The 22,541-nt window shown below is 35.2% G+C and overlaps 1 protein-coding gene across 3 annotated transcripts in view; it reads left to right on the top strand.

Annotated features, from left to right (window-relative positions):
* sntg1 (syntrophin, gamma 1) overlaps positions 1–22,541 on the top strand; it is a 169,979-nt gene that overhangs the window by 112,659 nt on the left and 34,779 nt on the right. The window contains exons 15-19 of one of the 3 annotated variants that reach the window (XM_073941012.1): positions 8,387–8,458; positions 10,112–10,264; positions 14,015–14,107; positions 17,927–18,037; positions 20,535–20,747. In XM_073941012.1, coding sequence (XP_073797113.1) covers positions 8,387–8,458; positions 10,112–10,264; positions 14,015–14,107; positions 17,927–18,037; positions 20,535–20,717 — 612 coding nt within the window. In that variant the 3' untranslated portion in view covers positions 20,718–20,747. Of the gene's footprint in view, positions 1–8,386; positions 8,459–10,111; positions 10,265–14,014; positions 14,108–17,926; positions 18,038–20,534 lie in introns of all 3 variants that reach the window. The other 2 variants (XM_002666692.8, XM_068217249.2) reach the window with 2 other exon arrangements.

The raw sequence follows: 22,541 nt of genomic DNA, 5'->3' as shown, positions 1-22,541 counted from the left end.
TTTAAGTTACTTAAGTATAGTTTCATGTGGGTGAAAATAGAAATTCTGACAGCTGAAAATAGATCTGGTAGCAGATATCACAGCCACCTTGCACTTTTTTGTTAACATTTATTATTATTAATTTAGGATCTGCGTTTTCACATTCTGAATCCAATGCCTGATTGTAAATTGTTCAGATGACTATAATTAAATTAAATATTCCTAATAATAAAATATGATTTGTTCTTTGGGGCGAGGCAGTGGCGCAGTAGGTAGTGCTGTCGCCTCACAGCAAGAAGGCCGATGGGTCGCTGGTTCGAACCTCGGCTCAGTTGGTGTTTCTGTGTGGAGTTTGCATGTTCTCTGTGCCTTTGCATGGGTTTCCTCCAGGTGCTCCGGTTTCCCCCACAGTCCAAAGACATGCGGTACAGGTGAATTGGGTAGGCTAAATTGTCCGTAGGGTATGAGTGTGTGTGTGGATGTTCCCCAGAGATGGGTTGCGGCTGGAAGGGCATCCGCTGCGTTAAAACTTGCTGGATAAGTTGGCGGTTCATTCCTCTGTGGTGACCCCAGATTAATAAAGGGACTAAGCCGACAAGAAAATGAATGAATGAATGAATGAATGAATGAATGATTTGTTCTTTGGAAGAGTGTACTTGCATCGTCATATTATATTGTCATTTTTACGTTAAAAAAAGTGGATATTGTGACAGGCCTAATTACAATTATTATGAAAACTGATTAAAATGCATTCATAAGTAAATAATCAAAATATTAATAATCAAAATCAGCATGAAAACCAAAAACATAAAATATAAATAAAGTAGTTAAAAATAGTTTGGGAAAAATAGTCCGAATAGTGTTTAGAATCAGATAAATTATGTTATATTCAAATGTCTGACAACAATTTTACAACTGAGGATAAAAAAAAAAACAGAAGCCAATTCATATTTACTAGTGAAAGTTGCATAAAAGTTCATTAAAACATTGTTCTTTATGGTCAGTGAAAAAGGTATATGAGTGTTTATTGTGCAAACTAAAATAAAAATAATACAAATATTGAAATTATTATGAAACCTGATAAAAAATGTTTATAAATAGTCAAAATAGTAATAAACAAAATATTAAACAAAAACTAAAATATATTAATATAGTCAAAATAGAAACAATTGTCAAAATAGCTTTTAGAATAAAATAAATAATGATATTTCAAATAATAGTTAATAAAAATATTCAATTTAAAATCACCTGATAAATAATGCAAATGTAAAGATCAAAATGTATAACATTTCATTAAAATTATTTTAATTTACATAATTTTTAATAATATATATAATTATAATAAAAAATTATGTTTGTTTTTTTATATCATTATTGTTTATATTTATTTACGTATTTAATAGTAATATAGTAATAACAAATGACAGTAATAATTAAAATATGAAAGCTGAAAAAAATCTAAGTTAAAAGTAGTCAAAACAATTATAAATGCTAAAACAGTATATTTAAATAAGACCAAAATAATATTTAGAGTAATATAAATAATAATAATTATATATATATATATATATATATATATATATATATATATATATATATATATATATATATATATATATATATATATATATATATAAAGTAATTCATATTATATTCAGAATATTCATTTTAGGTCATAGGTTATTTTTTTAAACCAATGCTTTTCCCCTCGAACCGTTAGCATCCCCATTATTTGCTTGAGTTATTATCGACTTTATGAAATCCATTAATCCGTTCAGGCGTCTGCAGGCTAAATCACCCAACCCGATGCTCCAACACCTCCATTCAATAAAGCCTAATCTCCCTGCGCAATCAGCAATTAACTCCAACACCTCCGCCATAATTCTGTGAAATAATTTGCACTGAATCATGCATGATAATCTGGAAAGACTCTCATTAAAGGTAATGTGTAGATGACACTGATAACTCTCTGGCTCCCCCTGTGTTTGCTGTCAGATGGAATAGTTGAAGCACTTAAAGCAGACACATCCCACTCTCCTACTTATACATACTAAAAGTATGTTTTTATGTGAAGAAAAAGTACAAACTTTTAAGTGTGTAACAAAAAAGTGTGCAAGCTTTAGGACAAACCTCATCCTCATAAACTGACCGTTATGTTGCTTAGTTATGTGTCTTGTCAATAATCTCGACACATACACATTTATGTATCATATCATCATAAATGCATCCATTAACTGTTCGGAATCATCGTGGTTCAGTCTAGAACAGGGGTCGGGAACCTTTCTTCAGCAAAGATCCATTTCTGCTTTTTTTCTTTTTAGCTGATTTATTTTTTTAAAGAGTCATTGATATAAATATGCATCTACTGTATATATATATATATATATATATATATATATATATATATATATATATATATATATATATATATATACAGTTAAAGTCAGAATTATTAGCTCCCCTGTTTATTTTTTCCCTAATTTGTTGTTTAACGGAGAGCAGATTTTTTCAACACATTTCTAAGCATAATAGTTTTAATAACTCATCTCTAATCACTGATTTATTTTATCTTTGCCATGATGACAGTAAATAATATTTTCAAGACATTTCTATACAGCTTAAAGAGACATTTAAAAGCTTAACTAGGTTAATTAGGTTAACTAGGCAGGTTAGGGTAATTAGGCAAGTTATTGTATAACAGTGATTTGTTCTGAAGACTATCGAAAAAAAATATATATTGCAGCTTAAAAGGGATAATAATATTGACCTTAAATTGGTGTTTAAAAAACTCTCCAGGAGAAATTTTTTTTATCAGACATACTGTAAAAATGTCCTTGCTCTATTAAACATCATTTGGGAAATATTTAAATAATAATAATAACTCAAAGGGGGACTTCAAGTGTGTGTGTTTGTAGTCCCATATTGTAGTCCTTAGTGCCCCCCACTAGTGACAATATACAGCCATATCACTCTGCTACTACTAGCATGATTGGTTCATGTGTAATACATTCTATGTTGAAAACATTAGAACTAATATATATGGAGTTTGCATGTTCTCCTCATGTTGGCATGGGTTTCCTCCAGGTGCTCCGGTTTTCCCCTCAGTCCAAAGACATGCGGTACAGGTGAATTGAGTAAACTAAATTGTCCGTAGTGTGTGTGTAAATTAATGTGTATGGATGTTTCCCAGTGATGGGTTATAGCTGAAAGGGCGTCTGCTGCATAAAACATATGCTGGATAAGTTGGCGGTTCATTCCGCTGTGGTGACCCCTGATTAATAAATGTATTAAGCTGAAAATAAAAGAAATTAATAAAAATGCAACTGAATAATATAATATGTCTGATAATATTTTTTCTTCTTGAGAAAGTCTTATTTGTTTTATTTCAGCCAGAATAAAAGCAGTTTTTAATTTTTTTATCACCATTTTAGGGACAAAATTATTATCCCCTTTAAGCTATATTTGTTTTCAATAGTCTTTAGAACAAACCACTGTTATACAATAACTTGCCTAATTACCCTAACCTGCCTAGTTAACCTAATTAACCTAGTTAAGCCTTTAAATGTCACTTTAAGCGTCTTAAAAAATATCTAGTCAAATATTATTTACTGTCATCATGGCAAAGATAAAATAAATCAGTTATTGGAAATGAGTTATTAAAATTATTATGTTTAGAAATGTTTTGAAGAAAATAACATGGGGGGGGGGTCATAATTCTGACTGTACAAATATATTGCTATAAATAATACAGGTTTAAGCTAAACCTTTATTTATGTCCATGCATAACTCAAAAATAAAAAAGTCCATGAATGAGGAAAGGACAATGTATAGAATTTTTTTCTTTTCGTCATCGTCACTCGTGAAGGTTGTTTGAATTTACATTCACAAGGTTACCTCGTCAAAGAGACACATGTGACTCTCGAGCCATAGGTTCCCTACTGCTGGTCTAGAAGTTGTGTCTCTTCTTCTCCATCATTGTCTGACTTTGGTTTGAACATGCTAGTAAAACCCCGCTGATCTGACACCAACCAACCTGCTCCTAGCTGGGATCGAACCAGCGACCTTCCGCATGGGAGTCAGTTGCTCCAACAAGGAGGCTAAAGACCATGATCTCTAGCGTCTATCACTAGAGCACCTTTAGAGGTCAGAGAAGTGAGCTTACACTAACTGGCTTCCGCTATGCAAGACTTTAACTTTAGCTGTGTGAAAGTCATTTGGGGGACGCAGTGGTGCAGTAGTTAGTGCTGTCGTCTCACAGCAAGAAGGTCGCTGGTTTGAGCCCCGGCTAGATCAGTTGGCGTTTCTGTGAGGAGTTTGCATGTTCTCCCCGCGTTCGTGTGGGTTTCCTCTGGGTGTTCCGGTTTCCCTAACAGTCCAAATCATGCGGTACAGGTGAATTGGGTAGGCTAGCTTGTTCGTAGTGTATGAGTGTGTATGGATGTTTCCCAGAGATGGGTTGCAGCTGAAAGGGCCTCTGCTGCGTAAAACAAATGCTGGATAAGTTGGCGGTTCATTCCGCTGTGGCGACTCCAGATTAATAAAGGGACTAAGCCAAAAAGAAAATGAATGAAAGTCATTAGTTTTGTTCAGGAGTGTCAGAATAGTATTTAAAGGCTCCTCCCTTTTATTGAAAGCAGCAGCTCATTTGCATTTAAAGAGACACACCTAAAAAACAGTGTGTTTTTGCTCACATCCAATGATGGCTGATGATCTGTAAGGGGTTTTGAGCTGAAACTTCAGACACATTATGGCGATGCGTGAAATTTATTTGACATCTTATAAAAAGTTGCGTTGCATTTCCTCTTCACAGATAATGTGTAGATGACACTGATAACTCTCGGGCTCCCCCCTGTGTTTGCTGTCAGATGGATCAGTCCTGGTGGAGCAGTTTGTTGGCTTGTTGATTGTTTTCCATTAAATGATCCTATAGACATCAAAGAGCTTCATCCAATCTGCTATTAATTGTAATTTGATGGCGAAGTAGGCGGAAGATCAAAAGTTTGGACGTGGAAAGCTATTATGGGATGCGCAGATGCTGAATTGCGCTGGAGGGGATTTACGACGCTCAGCAGTTTGTCCAAAAAAGCTCTCTCAGGTTACTTCAGTCTCGTTCTGATGATCGACACTCACGGCAATAAACACTTGACATGATGCCTTTGAGGAAGCAGCGAGCACAAAGCTGGATTTCAAAGCGTTTCGGACTTGAAAAGTGTTCAGGTGCACACAGTTGTGATTTGGTTATAAGCTGCTGATGAAAAGAGATGTTTTATGTGTTTATTGGTTCCTACATGGGCTGTGAAGACAGTTTGTAATTGGATGTTTCTCTGAGTAACACACAGGACTGCAAGCAGGAGAAAAACTAAATTATTTTATGTATTTAATACTTTATATAAAAAGCTGTTTGGGTGAAAGACGCTTCTCATATGGAGAATGAAGTCTGAAGAAATGGTTCTGTGGGTCTCGTCTATCAAATCTGATCTTTACTTTGTATTTTCTATTGGATTCAGATCAGGTGATTGGCTGGGCCATTCTACAGCTTGATTTTCTTTCTCTGAAAGCATTTAAGAGTTTCCTTGGCTGTGTTTTAGATCGAAGAGGAAAGGCAGACGGTTGCTGAATAACTGCTGAGAGATTTCAGTTGCTGTCTGGGCTTTCTCTGCCTTTCTACACCTTCCTTTCTTCATGTGTTCAATTGTATTTCCCTGTTCATTCATTCATTCATTTATTTTCATCCACTTTTCCGGGGCTGGGTCGCGGGGGCAGTAGTCTTAGGAGAGAACCCCAGACTTCCCTCTTCCCAGACACTTCCTCCAGCTTCTCTGAGGGGATCCTGAGCATTTCCAGGCTAGCCAAGAGACATAGGCTGCGTCTGAAACCGCCTACTACTCAGTAGGGACTGCATTTTAATGTAAACGTACTACTCAGCCATTAGAAAAGTACGCTCTATACAGTATGAATGTGAAAAGTATGAATGGAATTCGGATGTACTACATCCGCCATTTTGTCATGGTCACATGACCAACCTGCGTCAGTTGCGTCGCTTCTTTCCCATTCATGAATTCTCTCGCGGGGCATCATGGGATAGCGCAGCGTGCATGAGATGCGCACTTCAGAAAGTAGTAAGTCATCCGGGTACTTCTCGCATACTGATTTTCCAATTCTATGAATTCGGACATACTACTCGACTCACATACTGATTTTGGCATACTGTATAGTATGGAAGTATGCAGTTTCAGACGCAGCCATAGACTCTCTAGTGTGTCCTGGGTCTTCCCCGAGGCCTCTTCCCGGTGAGACATGGCTGAAACACCTCCCTATTGTTGTAAAAAAAAAAAATGAGTGAAAAGAAGAGAGAACCCAGTCCAGGAGACCCGAAACAAGCAGAATTCCTGGTTAATCTGCAGTCATACAGCGTCTTTAAGATGTCCATGTGTCTGCAAGAGCCTACTAGAGGTCCGCAGTCTGCAAGTTCTTTCACAAGTCTGTCACAAGTCTCACACAAGTCTGATTTATACAAAGATTTCATGTCTATATTGTGTTTTTAGGAGGAGGGGATATGGCTAAACAAAGCATGCAAATTAAGAGTTGTGGTCGGCATGGTAAACTGCTTTTTCAGGTCTAATCTCATCATTTTTTGGAGACAGAAACCGCCTGACCATTTGATCGAAAAGAGAAAACAATAGACACAGCCATGCTGTGAAACTGATAATTGCATCACTTTGGCTTAGCCTGTAGTCAGCAAGGCAAAGGTTAAATGACCCTCCTAGCTGGCATGTCAATGAAATGATATAATTAAAAACCAAAGAATATAACTTTTGAGTTATACGTAGATTATTGTTCATTTGGAATTAGATGATAGAAATTTATATTTCCACACTATGTAGGTGTCCAGGAGGCATCCAAAACAGATGTCCAAGCTCCTCACCAGGGAGGGTGACAGAGCTCCTCACCCTATCTATAAGGGTGCGCCCTGCCACCCTGTAAAGGAAACTCATTTCGGCTGCTTGTATCCGAGATCTTGTCTTTTCAGTCATGATCCAAAGCTCATGGCATAGGTGAGAGTAGGAACGTAGATTGACTGGTAAATCGAAAGCTTTGTCTTTCGGCTCAGCTCCTTTTTTGCCACAATGGACCGGTACATCGACCACATTACTGCTGTATGTATAATAAGCATAATGTGCTCTCATGTTCCATCCTTGAACAAAAACTCAAGATACTTGAACTCCTCCACCTGGGGAAAGGACTGCCCTTCAACCTGGAGATGGCAAACCACCTTTTTCGGGTTGAGCACCATGGCCTCAGACTTGCAGGTGCTGATTCTCATCCAAAGCTGTGTTACATTCGGCAGCAAACCGCCTCAGTGCATGCTGAAGGTCCATTTTCAATGAAGCCAACAGAGCAGCCTTTGTAAACTAGTTAGTTTAGTTTTGTTATTCATGAATTTCTTTTACTTGTTACAAAAATGGGAACGTGTTTAATACTTGTTTCCTGCGCTGTAGATATTTATTAAAATTGATATATATATATATATATATATATATATATATATATATATATATATATATATATATATATATATATATATATATATATATATATATATATATATAAATTGTTTAATTTCTGTCATTAAAAACAACCTTTCTGCAATTATTTCTGTTTTTGATCACTGTGGGCACCTAAATTGAGGTCTCTGTAGTTTAAGTTTAAGCATAAAATCATACAGATTAAGGTATTTTAATTTTTGTGAGGGTAAAAATAATATATTTGGAAATAATATACTTATATATGGTTTTTACAGTATAAAAATCATTACATCTATAGAGAGTGCTTGTTGTGTGTGTGCTTCTGTGAGTGAGTGTGTGTGTTTGTCTAGGAGTTCTTGTACTATATGTCTTGAGTGTGTGCTGATATGTGCATGTTTGAACATCTATTACTGTGTGTGTGTGTGTGTGTGTGTGTGTGTGTGTGTGTGTGTGTGTGTGTGTGTGTGTGTGTGTGTGTGTGCGCGTGTGTGTGCGTGTGTGTGTGCGTGCGTGTGTCTGGTGTTTACTGGAGCTGTCAGTTTTAGACTGTATTCTGAAATCTGAGCAGTGACAGTGAGTATCTTCTTCATCTCCTCCTCCTCCTCCTGCTGATCTTCTTCTCCTCTGGCCTGTGGCTGCAGAAGCTCAGCGTGAGTCAGTCTCTCATGCTCAGGATCTCTGGGGTTTTTCCTCAGCGAGCGGGATGTTGTTTACTCGGTGTAGTGTTTGAGTGATGCCTGTAGGGCCCAGCGAGAGCAAGTGACCCACAGCTGAATAACACACACACGCACGCACGCACGCATGCACAAACACACACACACACACACACACACACACGCACGCGCACACACACACACTCACTCTCTCTATGACTCTTCCAGGTCACCACATGGGACTGGACTCGAGCTGAGAAGAGCTTCACTGTCTACGAGATCATGTTCAAGATACTGAAGGTAAGAGCTCGAGTTCTTCAGGCTTCTCTTCAGGCTTCTCACATCTAGAAACAAATATATAATTATTCTGTAGATTGGTCACCTTTCAGGCACTTATTATTTATATTTTTTTGTATAAATATTGTATTATTTTTTGATATTGGTTTATAATTGCGTTGGTTTTACATTACATTATTATAAGGGTTTTTTACTACATTAAATTGTTATTTTCAGCTCTATATTATTTATTTATTTACATTTTTTTATATTATATCTATTTTTATTTTATTTAAATGAGCCAATCTTTTATATTTTCAGGTTATGAAGTTTTATTTCTATTTTATTTTATTATCCAGTTTTTTTCAGGTCTATATTATTTTATTTAATTTTGTTTTATTTTGTTTAATTTAATTTAATTATTTATTTATTTATTAATTTTAATTTTCCAGTTATTTTTAGGTAAATTTAATTTTATTTATTTATTTATATTTATTTTATTAACCAGTTATGTTTAGGTATAAATTTTTTTTTTTTGTTTTATTTAATTAATTAATTAATTAATTAATTAATTTACTTAGTTAGTTAGTTAGTTAGTTATTTATTTTTATTTATTTTATTTAATTTTTTTATTTTTATATTTATATTTATATTTATTATCCAGTTATTTTCAGGTCTATTTTATTTATTTATTATTTATTTATTTATATTTGTATTTATTTTATTTTATTATCCAGTTACTTTCAGGTTTATTTTATTTATTTAATTATTTATTTATTTATATTTGTATTTATTTATTTTATTTTCCATTTATTTTCAGGTCTATTTTATTTATTTATTTATTTATTATTTATATTTATTTTTATTAAATTTTTTATCCAGTTATTTTCAGGTTTATTTTATTAAATTTATTTATTTATTTATTTATTTTATTTATTTATTTTTTATTTACATGGGCTTTTAATTTCAGTTAGCCAGCCACATGGCTTCTGGTGAATTGTCATCCCATAAAAAATCGGCACTTTTAAGATCTGATTTCATTAAAAAAAAAAACATCTTGACGGCCTGGCTGAGATACGATATAAAGTGGAAATATGGAAAAATGTCAAATCAGACCAAACAAGAAGCACTGCATTAAATTATATTTTTCTGTGTCATGTCTTTAAAATATAGAAATTAATTTTACCCCAGTGTTTTCAATGGAGTTTCTGCGTTTGCTCACTCACTTGAAAATCATTTGATGACATAATGAAAAACTATTAACGGAACTATTAAAGTTTACTTTTGTATAAAAAATATCGTTACACTTAATGAAATTTTAGAAACTGTCATCTATAAATTGTGGTAGAGTATCATAGGCAATATTTTTTGCTCAGAAAAAAAAATCAAATTTTAATAGTTTTTTCAATATGTTATGAAATTGATTCTTGCTCAATGCTTGAGGATGATAAACACGAGGAAATCTATATAACATATATGTGATTTATTTAATCAAAGTATTGTTACAGTAAAGGACATGTTAGAATCTGTCTTGTATAAATTGTGTGTGATTAGGCTTTATTATTATTTTGCTCAGAAAAAATAATCCAATTAAACAGAACACAGTAAAGTACAGAGACAAATCCAAAGCTATTGTTGATCTTCATCATTATTCCTTATGTGCATGTGCGTGTGCAGGACAGTGAGCTGCTGGACAAGCGTAAGCACTGCTTCAGTGTTCAGACAGACTCTGGAGAGGACATCTTCTTCAGTGTGGAGCTGGAGTGTGAGCTGCTCCTCTGGGAGAAAGCCTTTCAGATGGCCACCTTCTTCGAAGTAGAGCGAATACAGGTCAAGCCTCGCATAAACATGCAGAAACAACCAGTTTTTACACAGTTTTTTTGATCCAGAAATGTTTCAAATGTCACTTACACCACAGAACATGATTTTACAACATAATTAATATTGTATATATATATATATATATATATATATATATATATATATATATATATATATATATATATATATATATATATATATATATATATATATATACATACACATACACAATATTAAATATGTTGTAAAATCATGTTCTGTGGTGGAAGTGACATTTGAAACATTTCTGGATCAAAAAAACTGTGTATCTGTTAAAAAAAAAAAAAAATATATATATATATATATATATATATATATATATATATATATATATATATATATATATAATTTTTTTTTTTAAGATAATTAACAGAGAAAGGACTTTTTTCACAGTATTTACTCTGAAGAAAACTTATTTCCTATTTCTTATTTCTTGTAAATAAAATTAATAGGGCATTATTTATTCATTCATTTTCTGTTCAGCTTAGTCACTTATTAATCTGGGGTCGCCACAGCGGAATGAACCGCCAAATTATCCAGCATATGTTTTACTCAACGGATACTCTTCCAGCTGCAACCCATCACTGGGAAACATTGATACACTCTAATTCACACACATGCACTATGGTCAATTTAGCTTACCCAATTCACTTGTACCACATGTTTTTGGATTGTGGGGGAAACCGGAGCATCTGTAAGAAACCCATGCGAACACGGGAAGAACATGCAAACTCCACACAGAAACGCCAACTGACCAAGCCGAGGCTCGAACCAATCCATTTTATTTTCAGGTTATCAGATTTTATTTCTATTTTATTTTATTATCCAGTTATTTTCAGGTCTTTATTATTTTGTTTTGTTTTTGTTTTGTTTTGTTTATTTTTATTATTGTTATTTATTTATTTTTTTCTTAAATTTTTTTATTTATTTTATTTTATTTTATTTTATTTATGCACACACAGACTTTTAATTTCAGTCAGCCAGTCACATGGCTTCCGGTGAACTGTCATCCCATTCAAAATCGCCACGTTTAGGATCCGATTTCATTAAAAAACATCGATCTTCACTCCCTAGCTGAGATACGATATAAAGTGGGCATCAGACCAAACAAGAAGCACTGCATTAAATTATATTTTTCGGTGTCATGTCTTTAAAATAAGGAAATTCATTTTACCCCAGTATTTTCAATGGAGTTTCTGCACTCGCTCGAAAAACATTTGATAACATAATGGCATTTCATGACATCTCTGGGAAACGTCCATAAAGACTTAGTCCCTTTATTAATCTGGGGTCGCCACACTGGAATGAACCGCCAACTTATCCAGCATATGTTTTACGCAGCGAATACCCTTACAGCTCCAACCCATCTCTAGGAAACACCCTTACACAATCATTCACACTCATACACTACGGACAATTTAGCCTACCCTATTCACCTAGACAGCATGTCCCCGGACTGTGGGGGAAACCGGAGCACCTGGAACCCACGCGAACACAGGGAGAACATGCAAACTCCACACAAAAACGCCAACTGACCCAGCTGAGACTCGAACCAGTGACCTTCTTGCTGTGAGGCGACAGCACTACCTACTGCGCCACGGCGTCGCCCAGGGCATTATTTATTTCATTAATATATATTTTGATTAACATCATTATTTTCAGTGATATGGTCAACACAATCAATGAAAGCGCAGCATATCTTATACGAGTGTTTTCCTGAATAAGCATGCGTTTCAATCAGAATTTTTTGAGAGTGAAATGAAATGAGGGAAAATCAGCAGCGATCTCTGTCTTCTTGGCACGGTGAACAAACACAGCAGATCTGAGATCAGATTGTGGCGAATAAAAGTGCACCTGCCAGACTCAGTGTTGGCCGGCATCTGAACAACACAAACTCTGAGCGATTGAGGCCGTGCCAAAGACAGATTAAATGTGATTTGTTATGCAGTACTTGAAGGAAACACATTGTTCACAAACGCGCTATCAAAACACTTTTGTTTGGACACATTAGTATAATCTAATTCTGGGTTTAACCTGCTTGTTTTTCCATCTACAGGCTCTTTTTTATGCATCAGCTGAATGCTTTTCTGTCAAAACTGATTTTTTATTTTTATTACTTTTGATTTTGTGAAGGTCACTTAAAAAAAAAAATCTACAGTACTTTTTGAATGTTTTTCTGTCTGCACTTTGTTGGTTTGCCCTTGTTTTCTATGGATGAAACTGATGTGTGTTCAGTTTTTATTTAAAAATATAAATATACAGTATTTATTTCCTAAGTTCTGTTTTATATAGCAAGGACATTTTCAGTTTTTTCTAATATATATATATATATAACAAAAAAATAGCTTTCATTTCAAATTCTACAGAAAAAACGGCCACTTTATTAGGCACGCCTTACCTGTACCGGGTTGGAGCCATTTTTGCCTTCAGAACTGCCTTAATCCTTGGTGGCATTGATTCAACAAGCTACTGGAAATATTCCTCAGAGATTTTGCCCCGAATTGACATAATAGCATCACGCAGTTGCAGCAGATTTGTCGGCTGCACATCCATGGAGAGGGGTCTGGCTGCAGACTCTGTGCAGTGCAATCTAGGCTGCATCCGATGCTTTTTAATGCGCTCACCTAACCCTAACCCTACCCGTCACAGTGACGTCACTAACTCCATTGTGTCTGACATTGCATCGCTGAGTGATGCAATCTCAGCTTGCATCATAAAGGCTGCATCCAGATACTATTGCATCCATGATGCAAATCTCCCGTTCCACCACATCCCAAAGGTGCTCTATTGGGTTGAGAGCTAAGACTGTGGAGGCCATTTGAGTACAGTGAACTCATTGTCATGTTCAAGAAACCAGTCTGAGATGATTTACGCTTTATGACATGGTGCGTTATCCTGCTGGAAGCAGCCATCAGAAGATGTGTACACTGTGGTCATAAAGGGATGGATATGGTCAGCAACAATACTCAGGTAGGCTGTGGTGTTGGCAATATGCTCAATTGGTACTAATGGGCCCAAAGTGTGCCAAGAAAATATCCTCCACACCATTACACCACCACCACCAGCCTGAACCGTTGATACAAGACAGGATGGATCCATGGGGATCCATAGTGCGTACTGTATGAGTATGAGTGAGTGTGTATGGATGTTTCCCGGAGATGGGTTGCAGCTGGAAGGGCATCCGCTGCCTAAAACATATGCTGGACAATTTGGTGGTTCATTCCGGTGTGGCAACCCCAGATTAAGCTGAAAAGAATGATGAATAGAATAGAATAGAATAGAATAGAATAGAATAGAAATAGAAATGTTACATTTTGGGAACAATATGGTTGATCAAATTTCATGTATTGTTTAATAATATTGCATGATTTGCAAGCATTTATATTTAAAGACTTGTAATACCGAAGCAAATAAATATTACAAAATATTGCATATTTTAGTAAGCCCACAGCATTAGCAATGTTCCACAACCGTTTCACATTGCTGGAAAACAAGGGTGGCACAAATAAAATCACTGCCAATTTGTCACCACTAAACCAAACTAATGCGGCAAAAACCTGACCGCGCCTCGTGCCAGAAAACCGCTTCTGTTTATTTTCCTCCCTAAATAATTACGCCCGACACTTACCATCCTAATTAAACATTTAAGAGATGGAGGAGATGTTTGTGTGCCAGTTTTTCTCGTGCCTAATTCACAATGCCAACTATCTCCTGTTTCAGTGTAAAACATACGCTTGTATTGTGGACAGTCATCTCATGGGACTCACCATAGACTTCAGCATGGGCTTCGTGTGCTTCGACGCCGCGTCAAAGGTATGACACGAAAGACAGCGTTTTAATTAAATGTGAGGAGACGTAGATTTTCCTGAATTTTCCATTAGCTGCTTTGTTGCTATGCGCTATTTGTGTCAGACCAGAAATTTATAGAAACGTGCTAAAGACAACACTTCAATCTGCCAACTATGTGTTAGATAAACATGTATAAACATTTGCTTAACATTTGATTAATTGGTCACATTTTGCTTTAAGGTTTCATTAGTTACACTTTATAATAAGATTCATTAGTTAATGTATTTACTAACATGAACTAATTCTGAACAATGCCTGTACAGCATTTATTAATCATAGTTCATCATTTACTAATGCATTATTATCATTAGTTAATGCACTTTGAGTTAGTGATGAACAACTGTTTTTTCATTAACTAACAAAAACAAATACTGTCAAAAATGAGTTGTTCATGTTAGTAAATACAATAACTAACATTAACTAATAACACCTTATTGTTACTGTATTTGCTTACGTGAGCTAATGAATGAGCAATACTTGTTCAGTATTTATTAATTAGTATTAGTTAAAGTAACACTCCACCTTTAAAAATTAAAAAATAAACTGTTCGGAAACACTTTTAGCGTAGCTTAGCATAGATCATTGAAACGGATTAGACTGTTAGCATCTCGTTCAAAAATGTCAATGTAAATTTTTATTTGTATAGCACTATTTAACACAGCCAGAGGTTGACCAATGTGCTGCACAGTACAAATCAAAACAGAAAAAAAACAAATATATATATATATATATATATATATATATATATATATATATATATATATATATATATATATATATATATATATATATATATATATATATATATATATATATATATATATATATAATTATAGCTAAAACTGACAATTTTCACTAATAAAATGGCAAATGCCAAAGAGGTTTCAGCCTAGATTAAAAAACAGACAGGGATGACACCGATCTGATACAGAGGGGCTGAGCATTCCACAACCTAGGACCAGTTGCGAAGGCACGGTCACCTCTGCATTTCAGCCTCGACTTAAGGATGCATAACAGTCTCTGGTTAGATGACCGAATAGACCGACCAGGGGTGCTTTCCCATGACCATCGTTAGCCAACTAAGGTTGCAAGTTCCGTCGTTACAAACCTAGTTTGTTGATTTGCCATTTCCCAAATCCGTCGCTCCAATGAACATTCACAAACTGCATCGCAAACTTGAGCTCTCACAACTACAGCTCTGGAGCTGTAGTTTGAAACATGGTTCCTGGCTGTGTTCTAATCCCACTTATCCCCCCTATGCCCTATTCATTTAGAACATTCTAACATTCAAAGTTGGAGTTATTAAAAATAAAAATGCATTAAGGTGATCTCTCTTAGGTGTAATTTGCTTTCTTTCTATTTTTACAGTTCAGTTTTAGCGATCTTCGTGTTTACAGTTGTGTTCCCTTCGCAGTGCACTTTGAAAACATTGATGTCATTTTGAACACAGCCTCATGGCGAAAGCTATTGGTGACCTATTATTTAAAAGCGGAATTTACGTTACATCTACAAAGCTTGTGAAAACAAAAAGCAAACGTTAATTCTTTTAATTTATAGGGGGTTATTTATTAAGTATCTGTACTGTATATGACATGGGCCTGCTGGTTACTTTCTGCTGTGGTATACAAGTGTCAAATTGTAAAAGTAGACACTTAAAAATAAATAAATAAACAGTATACTACTTAATAATAACAATAGTAATAATCATCATAATTATTAATATTATTATTAAAGTATGAATTTTTCATTTCTAATTAATTATAAAAATTCAATTTAATTTCTTAATAAATCGCCTCATTATTTATTTATTTATTTAGATTATTTATATATGAGATTAGAAAATGTGTTTGTAAAGGAAACACAGGCCCTAAATGTGCGATTTACATATATTTCAGTTAATATGCGAGTGCATGTTTTTACCAAATCTATTATTAAATTTTATTTTAAATGCGTGTTTGTGTAAAAGCATATAATTTGCATGAAGAAATGATAGGGTTCTTCTCTAAAGAAGTTGTAACTCCACCGCATTTAGAGCATCCTTTTGGGTGTTTTACGTTATTACTAACGTGGTTCAAGCGATGGATCTGCGACAGAGAAACTACGGGTTTTAAGAAACACTAGTTACTACATCGTTCTTTTCCCAAACGATGCATCATGCTATGATAGTTCAGCTGCGTGATTGTTTGTGAAACGCACTTCAGGCTCAATTAACATGTCTGCCAGATAAGAACGTGCCAGGCCATTTAGAGATTTAAACCAAGAGAAGCATTTTAAAAGTGACTTGATAGTGCACAGGCAGCTAGTGCAAAGAGCGGACGACTGGTGTAATGTGGTCATGTTTCTTGGTACCTGTTAAAAGCCTTTTAGCAGCATTTTGAACTAAGTGTAACCTGGATAAGGTTATCTGACTAATCCCAAAGTATAATGAGTTACAATAGTCCAATCTAGTGGTAATAAAAGCATAGATTATTTTTTTCAAAATCTTTTCTAGATAAAATAGATTTGAAAGTTTTTAAAAGTCGAAGCTGAAAGAAGCAGGATTTGACCATTGCATTTATCTGTTCGTTAAAGCTCAAGCCATCATCCAGAAAAACACCCAGGGCTTTATAGAAAAACTAAATTTTTCTAGATTGACCATTGGGGCTCTGGAAGAGTTTGACAGGCCGAACAAAATCATTTCGCTCTTACTCTCATTAAAATCTAGAAAGTTCAAGGACAACCAGTCTTTCACATCCGACAAACACAGCATAAGGGTCTCTAGCCCACTTGAACTTGGCTTTAAAGGCAGGTAGATTTTGGGTGTCATCTGCATAACAGTGAAAAGACAAACCATGTAAAAATTGTACAAAGTGTTTTGATAATTCGGTCCCACTTTATATTAAGTGGCCTTAACTAATATGTACTTACACAGGACTTAATAGTTTGTTACAATGTACTTATTGTGTAAATACATGTATTTACTGTGTACTTATGCTTGATTAAATACATTAATGTATTATAATATAATTAACTTTTGTAATTACATTTGTAAATACACTGTTGACCATCCCTTACACCTTAACCCACCCTTAAACCTACCCATGCCACCAAACCTGTCCATAACCCAACCTCTATCCCAACTTAAAAGCACCACAAGTGTTCTCAAATACATTATAAACACAGTAAGTACATTGTATTTGTTTTTTTTGATGTAAGTACATAGTAGTTAAGGACACTTAATATAAAGTGGGACCGATGATTTTCCCATCTAAAGCTTTTACTACTCTTCTGTAGTAATATTGTGTACTAAGAATGACTCTCATAATAATCTCATTCTGATGGAATAATCAAGGTATTTTGCTGCTGTATCATGGCTGTAGCAGGGTACAATCAAGTCAAGCTGAGTTTATTGTCATTTTGCTACATGAAGTGGAATGAAATGTTGTGTTTCGCAGGACCATGGTGCTGCATTATTAAACATAATCATAAATATAAACACGACACTGGACGTAGGAGCGATTTTTAAAACCTATACATGGGCCCATACGGAATCTGCGTGCGTAGATTTCCACAGATTTCCAGCCGATTTTTAGCCCTTAATTAATTCTGTTTATTCACTTGAGTAAATGTGTGTAAATCTATATTTATTCAGTTTTAAAATGAATTGCAATAATATTATTGACTAATATGAAAATATTATACATGTGGAATGCAATTATCTAACTCCACATAGCATTTTATCAGACTTGACTATTTTCAGGCACCTACCTTTATTAATATGCACAATTTAATCCTTCATCATAGGCAGTGCTGTGGAGATATAAGTTCTCTCAGCTTAAAGGATCATCAGATGACGGCAAGAGTAAAATCAAATTCCTGTTCCAGAATCAGGACACAAAACTCATTGAAGCTAAGGTAAGTCCTCATTTTATTTAATTATTATTGGCTTAATAACTTAATTATTGACCCCACATTTTAAACATCAAAATGACGTAAAACTTAAATAAATGCCAATCTTCAATGCTTTAATGATTCATTCTTGGTCTCATTTTAAAGAAGACAGATTCACGTTCAAAGACGTTCACAAAAATGATGCATCTAATAAAACAATAAATATACATTTTAAAATATTACATAAAAGTATATATTTTATAAATCTGTTTTAGCCCAAATTTGACAGAAAATCTAAGATAAATATCTGAACCAATTATATTCCAAATTTAAAGTTGATATCTCAAAAAATGAGCTTTGTGTCAAATTTAGTTTGACCGCAGTACCAAACATGACCACCAGTTGACATTCAGTTTCTATTTCTGTGTATGTTTGAAGAATGTTAACCAAAACTTTGACAATATTTATAAAGTAGGCATCACATTCTAAAGCAGGATGTGCACTTTGGGTGGCATTTGCCTGTGAAAACCATATAAACATTTTAAAATGTGGATTGCTTTAGCAAAGGATTCATTTACAAGTCTATCCTTGTTTTAAATTAATAAATAACTCTTACTCAGTAATATCTACCAAAAGCCTGGGATGGAAACTAGACATTTTAAGCTTTCAAACAACATATTGTCTGTGTTGATTGCTTTATGTTTAAAAAATTAACAGCAAATGGTCGCACAGGTTGAAGGGTAGCGGTAAATGAATATTGATTTCTTACACAAGCTATAAAACCGAAAAACAGTGGTAAAATATGTATTAGACCTTGAACTTTTGGACCTTTACAGTGATATACAGTATAGTTTGTCATGATTAGATTAGGATTTAATCATAATATAGTTAATTCAACTTAAACATCCTGCTATCGGGACGGCGACAGCAATATAGTCTCTATGAAAGTCAGATGCTGCTCGTGTATTTTAATGTATATAGCAGCACTATTAAAAAATATGACTTCATAGATTTATGGATCGTCAGCATGAATATCATGCACTCAATTTGAATAATGCTAACCACAATTCTTACAATAATTATAAAGTAGGCATCACCTTCTAAAGCAGTATGTGCACCTTGGTGGCATTTGATTTGAATTAAGCCAGTGAAAACCATATAAACATTTTAAAATGTGGATTGCTTTAGCAAAGGATTCATTTACAAGTCTATCCTTGACTATCCTTGTAGCAAATTAATAAATAACAGTTGCTCAGTAATATCTACCAAAAGCCTGGGATGGAAACTAGACATTTTAAGCTTTCAAACGACATATAATCTGTCATGATTGCTTTATATTTGAAAAATTAACAGCAAATGGTCGCACAGGTTGAAGGGTAGCGGTAAATGAACATTGATCCCTTACACAAGCTATAAAACTGAAAAACAGTGGTAAAATATGTATTAGACCTTGAACTTTTGGACCTTTACAGCGATATACAGTATAGTTTGTCATGATTAGATTGGGATTTAATCATAATATAGTGAATTCAACTTAAACATCCTGCTATCGGGACGGCGACAGCAATATAGTCTCTATGAAAGTCAGATGCTGCTCGTGCATTTTAATGTATATAGCAGCACTATTAAAAAATATGACTTCATAGATTTATGGATCGTCAGCATGAATATCATGCACTCAATTTGAAGAATGCTAACCACAATTCTTACAATAATTATAAAGTAGGCATCACCTTCTAAAGCAGTATGTGCACCTTGGTGGCATTTGATTTGAATTTAGCCAGTGAAAACCATATAAACATTTTAAAATGTGGATTGCTTTAGCAAAGGAATTATTTACAAGTCTATCCTTGACTATCCTTGAAGCAAATTAAAAATATCAGTTGCTCAGTAATATCTATCAAAAGCCAGAGATGGAAACTAGACATTTTAAGCTTTCAAACGACATATAGTCTGGGATGATTGCTTTATGTTTGAAAAATTAACAGCAAATGGTCGCACAGGTTGAAGGGTAGCGGTAAATTAATATAGATCTCACTAGCTACAAAACCGAAAAACAGTGGTAAAATATGTATTAGACCTTAAACTTTTAGAACTTTACAGTGATATACAGTATAGTTTGTCATGATAAGATTGGGATTTAATCATAATATAGTGAATTAAACTTAAGCATCCTGCTATCGTGACGGCGACAGCAATATAGTCTCTATGAAAGTCAGATGCTGCTCGTGCATTTTAATAGCACTATTAAAAAGTATGACTTCATAGATTTATGGGTCGTCAGCATGAATATCATGCACTCAATTTTTAGGAAACTTTTCAAAACATCACAAAAGAAATGGCTGAAGGGAGCGGATAAAAATAAAGCATGTTTATATGATTCCCTGTTTGATTATTTTCCCCCCTGTAGGCCTTAAGTAACACTTTCATGCGCTGAGTTTGATTTCATTCCTGCTTGAGGCTGCTGCTCTTTTTTTTTTCTTCCAGAAAACATTATCTTTTTTTTTCTTTTTGATTCCAGGAACTGGAGTTCTCCAATCTCTTTGCAGTTCTCCATTGCATCCATGCGTTTTTTGCCGCCAAAGTGGCTTGTTTGGATCCCATGTTCGTGAGCAGCCGAAACGCAGCCATGGCTCCAGTTGTGTCCGCGACGTCCACTTTAGCAGCGCCGTCGCACATCTCCAAAATCAAATACACGAGCTGACAGACTCCTCTCCTTCCAGACATTCAAAAGGTAGGATGAGAGGAACTAACCCTGACAAACGATTGACATTGTAACAATGAAAACCTCGCTATATATATCCTCGGGATGAGAAACAGACGAAAGCCATTAAGCGAATGAGCTTGGACTTTTGAAGATGCTCCTGGAAGTCTTAGAAGGACTGACTCCTTCACCTTTGATACTGAGATATATCTGTCTGCATTTAGATGATATGAACACTTCTTTGTGCACACCTTTAGAGTATTATTTCATCTGGTTATTGACTGGAATGAACCCTGAAACTGCCATAAATCCCACCATGTTTTCAAGCCTCGCAGATGTTTTCAAAGGTAAAATGTTTAGTTATACAAGTCATCTAAAACATATCAGCCCAGGCGCATTGTAAATACATGCTTCAGCCTAAAATACATTGCTTTGGGTACGTTTCGTTACATGTTTCAGAGGAAAAATCCACTAGAGGGCGCTGTTTACATTTTTGCGAAATTGAAATGCTACTTAGAGAATGTTGTTGTATGTTTTAGATACACGTCATTCTTGTACACATCCACGAGTAAGCAGGGTTTGTCGTTCAGTTCACTTAGCAAACCACTGACCTAAACCATTGGTCACCAAACTTGTTCCTGGAGGGCCAGTGTCAGATTTTAGCTCCAACCCTAATCAATAAGGGTGTCACGATCCTCCAAATCCTCGATTTGATTACATTTTCGATTCTAAAGGCACGATTCGATTCGATTTTCGATTATGAATTATTAATTAATGACCAATTAATTATTAGTAGCCTATCGTTTAAACTACCTGACCTGCATGGTCTTTGTTTTACCCATAAACAAATCATACAGTAAATGAATAAAGGCAAGATACACACATAATTACCACCTGTCAATCACTTTTTCTGCGGGACTCGTGAATAGGCAGTGATCTGTGTCGTTATAATGGCGTCGGTAAAAAAAACGCACAACCAACAGGAACCAGCCAGTATCTGAGGTGTTCGCTAAAATGACTAAGTACAAGTGAGTGAAAGATTGAAGCAGTCCTCTGACTGCCTGGACCTGCTGTCTCGAGCGCATGGCTGTGAGTGCGTCTGTGTCTGTGTGGTCACGTGATGTGCATTTTCAGAGGTAGTGAGGAAGGAGGGCTGCTACACACCACTGTGGATGTCAAATCGTTGTCGTTCTAAAATGCCATTTAAAAACAAAGACCGTGTAAACAGGGCCTGAGTGTGTACTTTTCACGAGCGGATTTGCAACGGGGGCGGGCGGAGGATCGCGATGCCGGTGTTGTCTATCAGACGAACCGTACATAATACGTACATAGCAGAGCTTGCAAAACTGTGTTTTTTTTGTCGACAACACGAACGTTGTCAACATAACTCACTGGAAATCCAAAATGCTTCCACACCGGCGACTTCATTGAAAGAGGAGAGGGTTTAAGCTCTGTCGACGGGTCTCCTGCTTCTGCAGTTTAACAAGCACTTCAACAAGCCTGTTTTTTTCCCGCTTGGCAAGCCAAGCTGACGTGACATGGGGGCGTGGCAGCATCGACGATTCTATTTTTTGATTCGATAATCGAAGTTGAGCATAAATTTTGATCGATTTCGATTAAAAATCTAAATCGTGACACCACTACTAATCAAACACACCTGAACAAGCTAATCAAGGTCTTACTAGGTATACTTGAAACATCCAGGCAGGTGTGTTGAGCCAAGATGGAGCTAAACCCTGCTGGGACACCAGCCCTCCAGGACTAGGATTGGTGACCCCTGACCTAAACCCTACCCTAAACTCAATCAATAATATTTATAAAACA

Source organism: Danio rerio, chromosome 24 (assembly GCF_049306965.1).
Source record: "Danio rerio strain Tuebingen ecotype United States chromosome 24, GRCz12tu, whole genome shotgun sequence".
Classification (NCBI taxonomy): Eukaryota; Metazoa; Chordata; class Actinopteri; order Cypriniformes; family Danionidae; genus Danio; species Danio rerio.
This window is presented reverse-complemented; position numbering and strand designations above follow the sequence as displayed.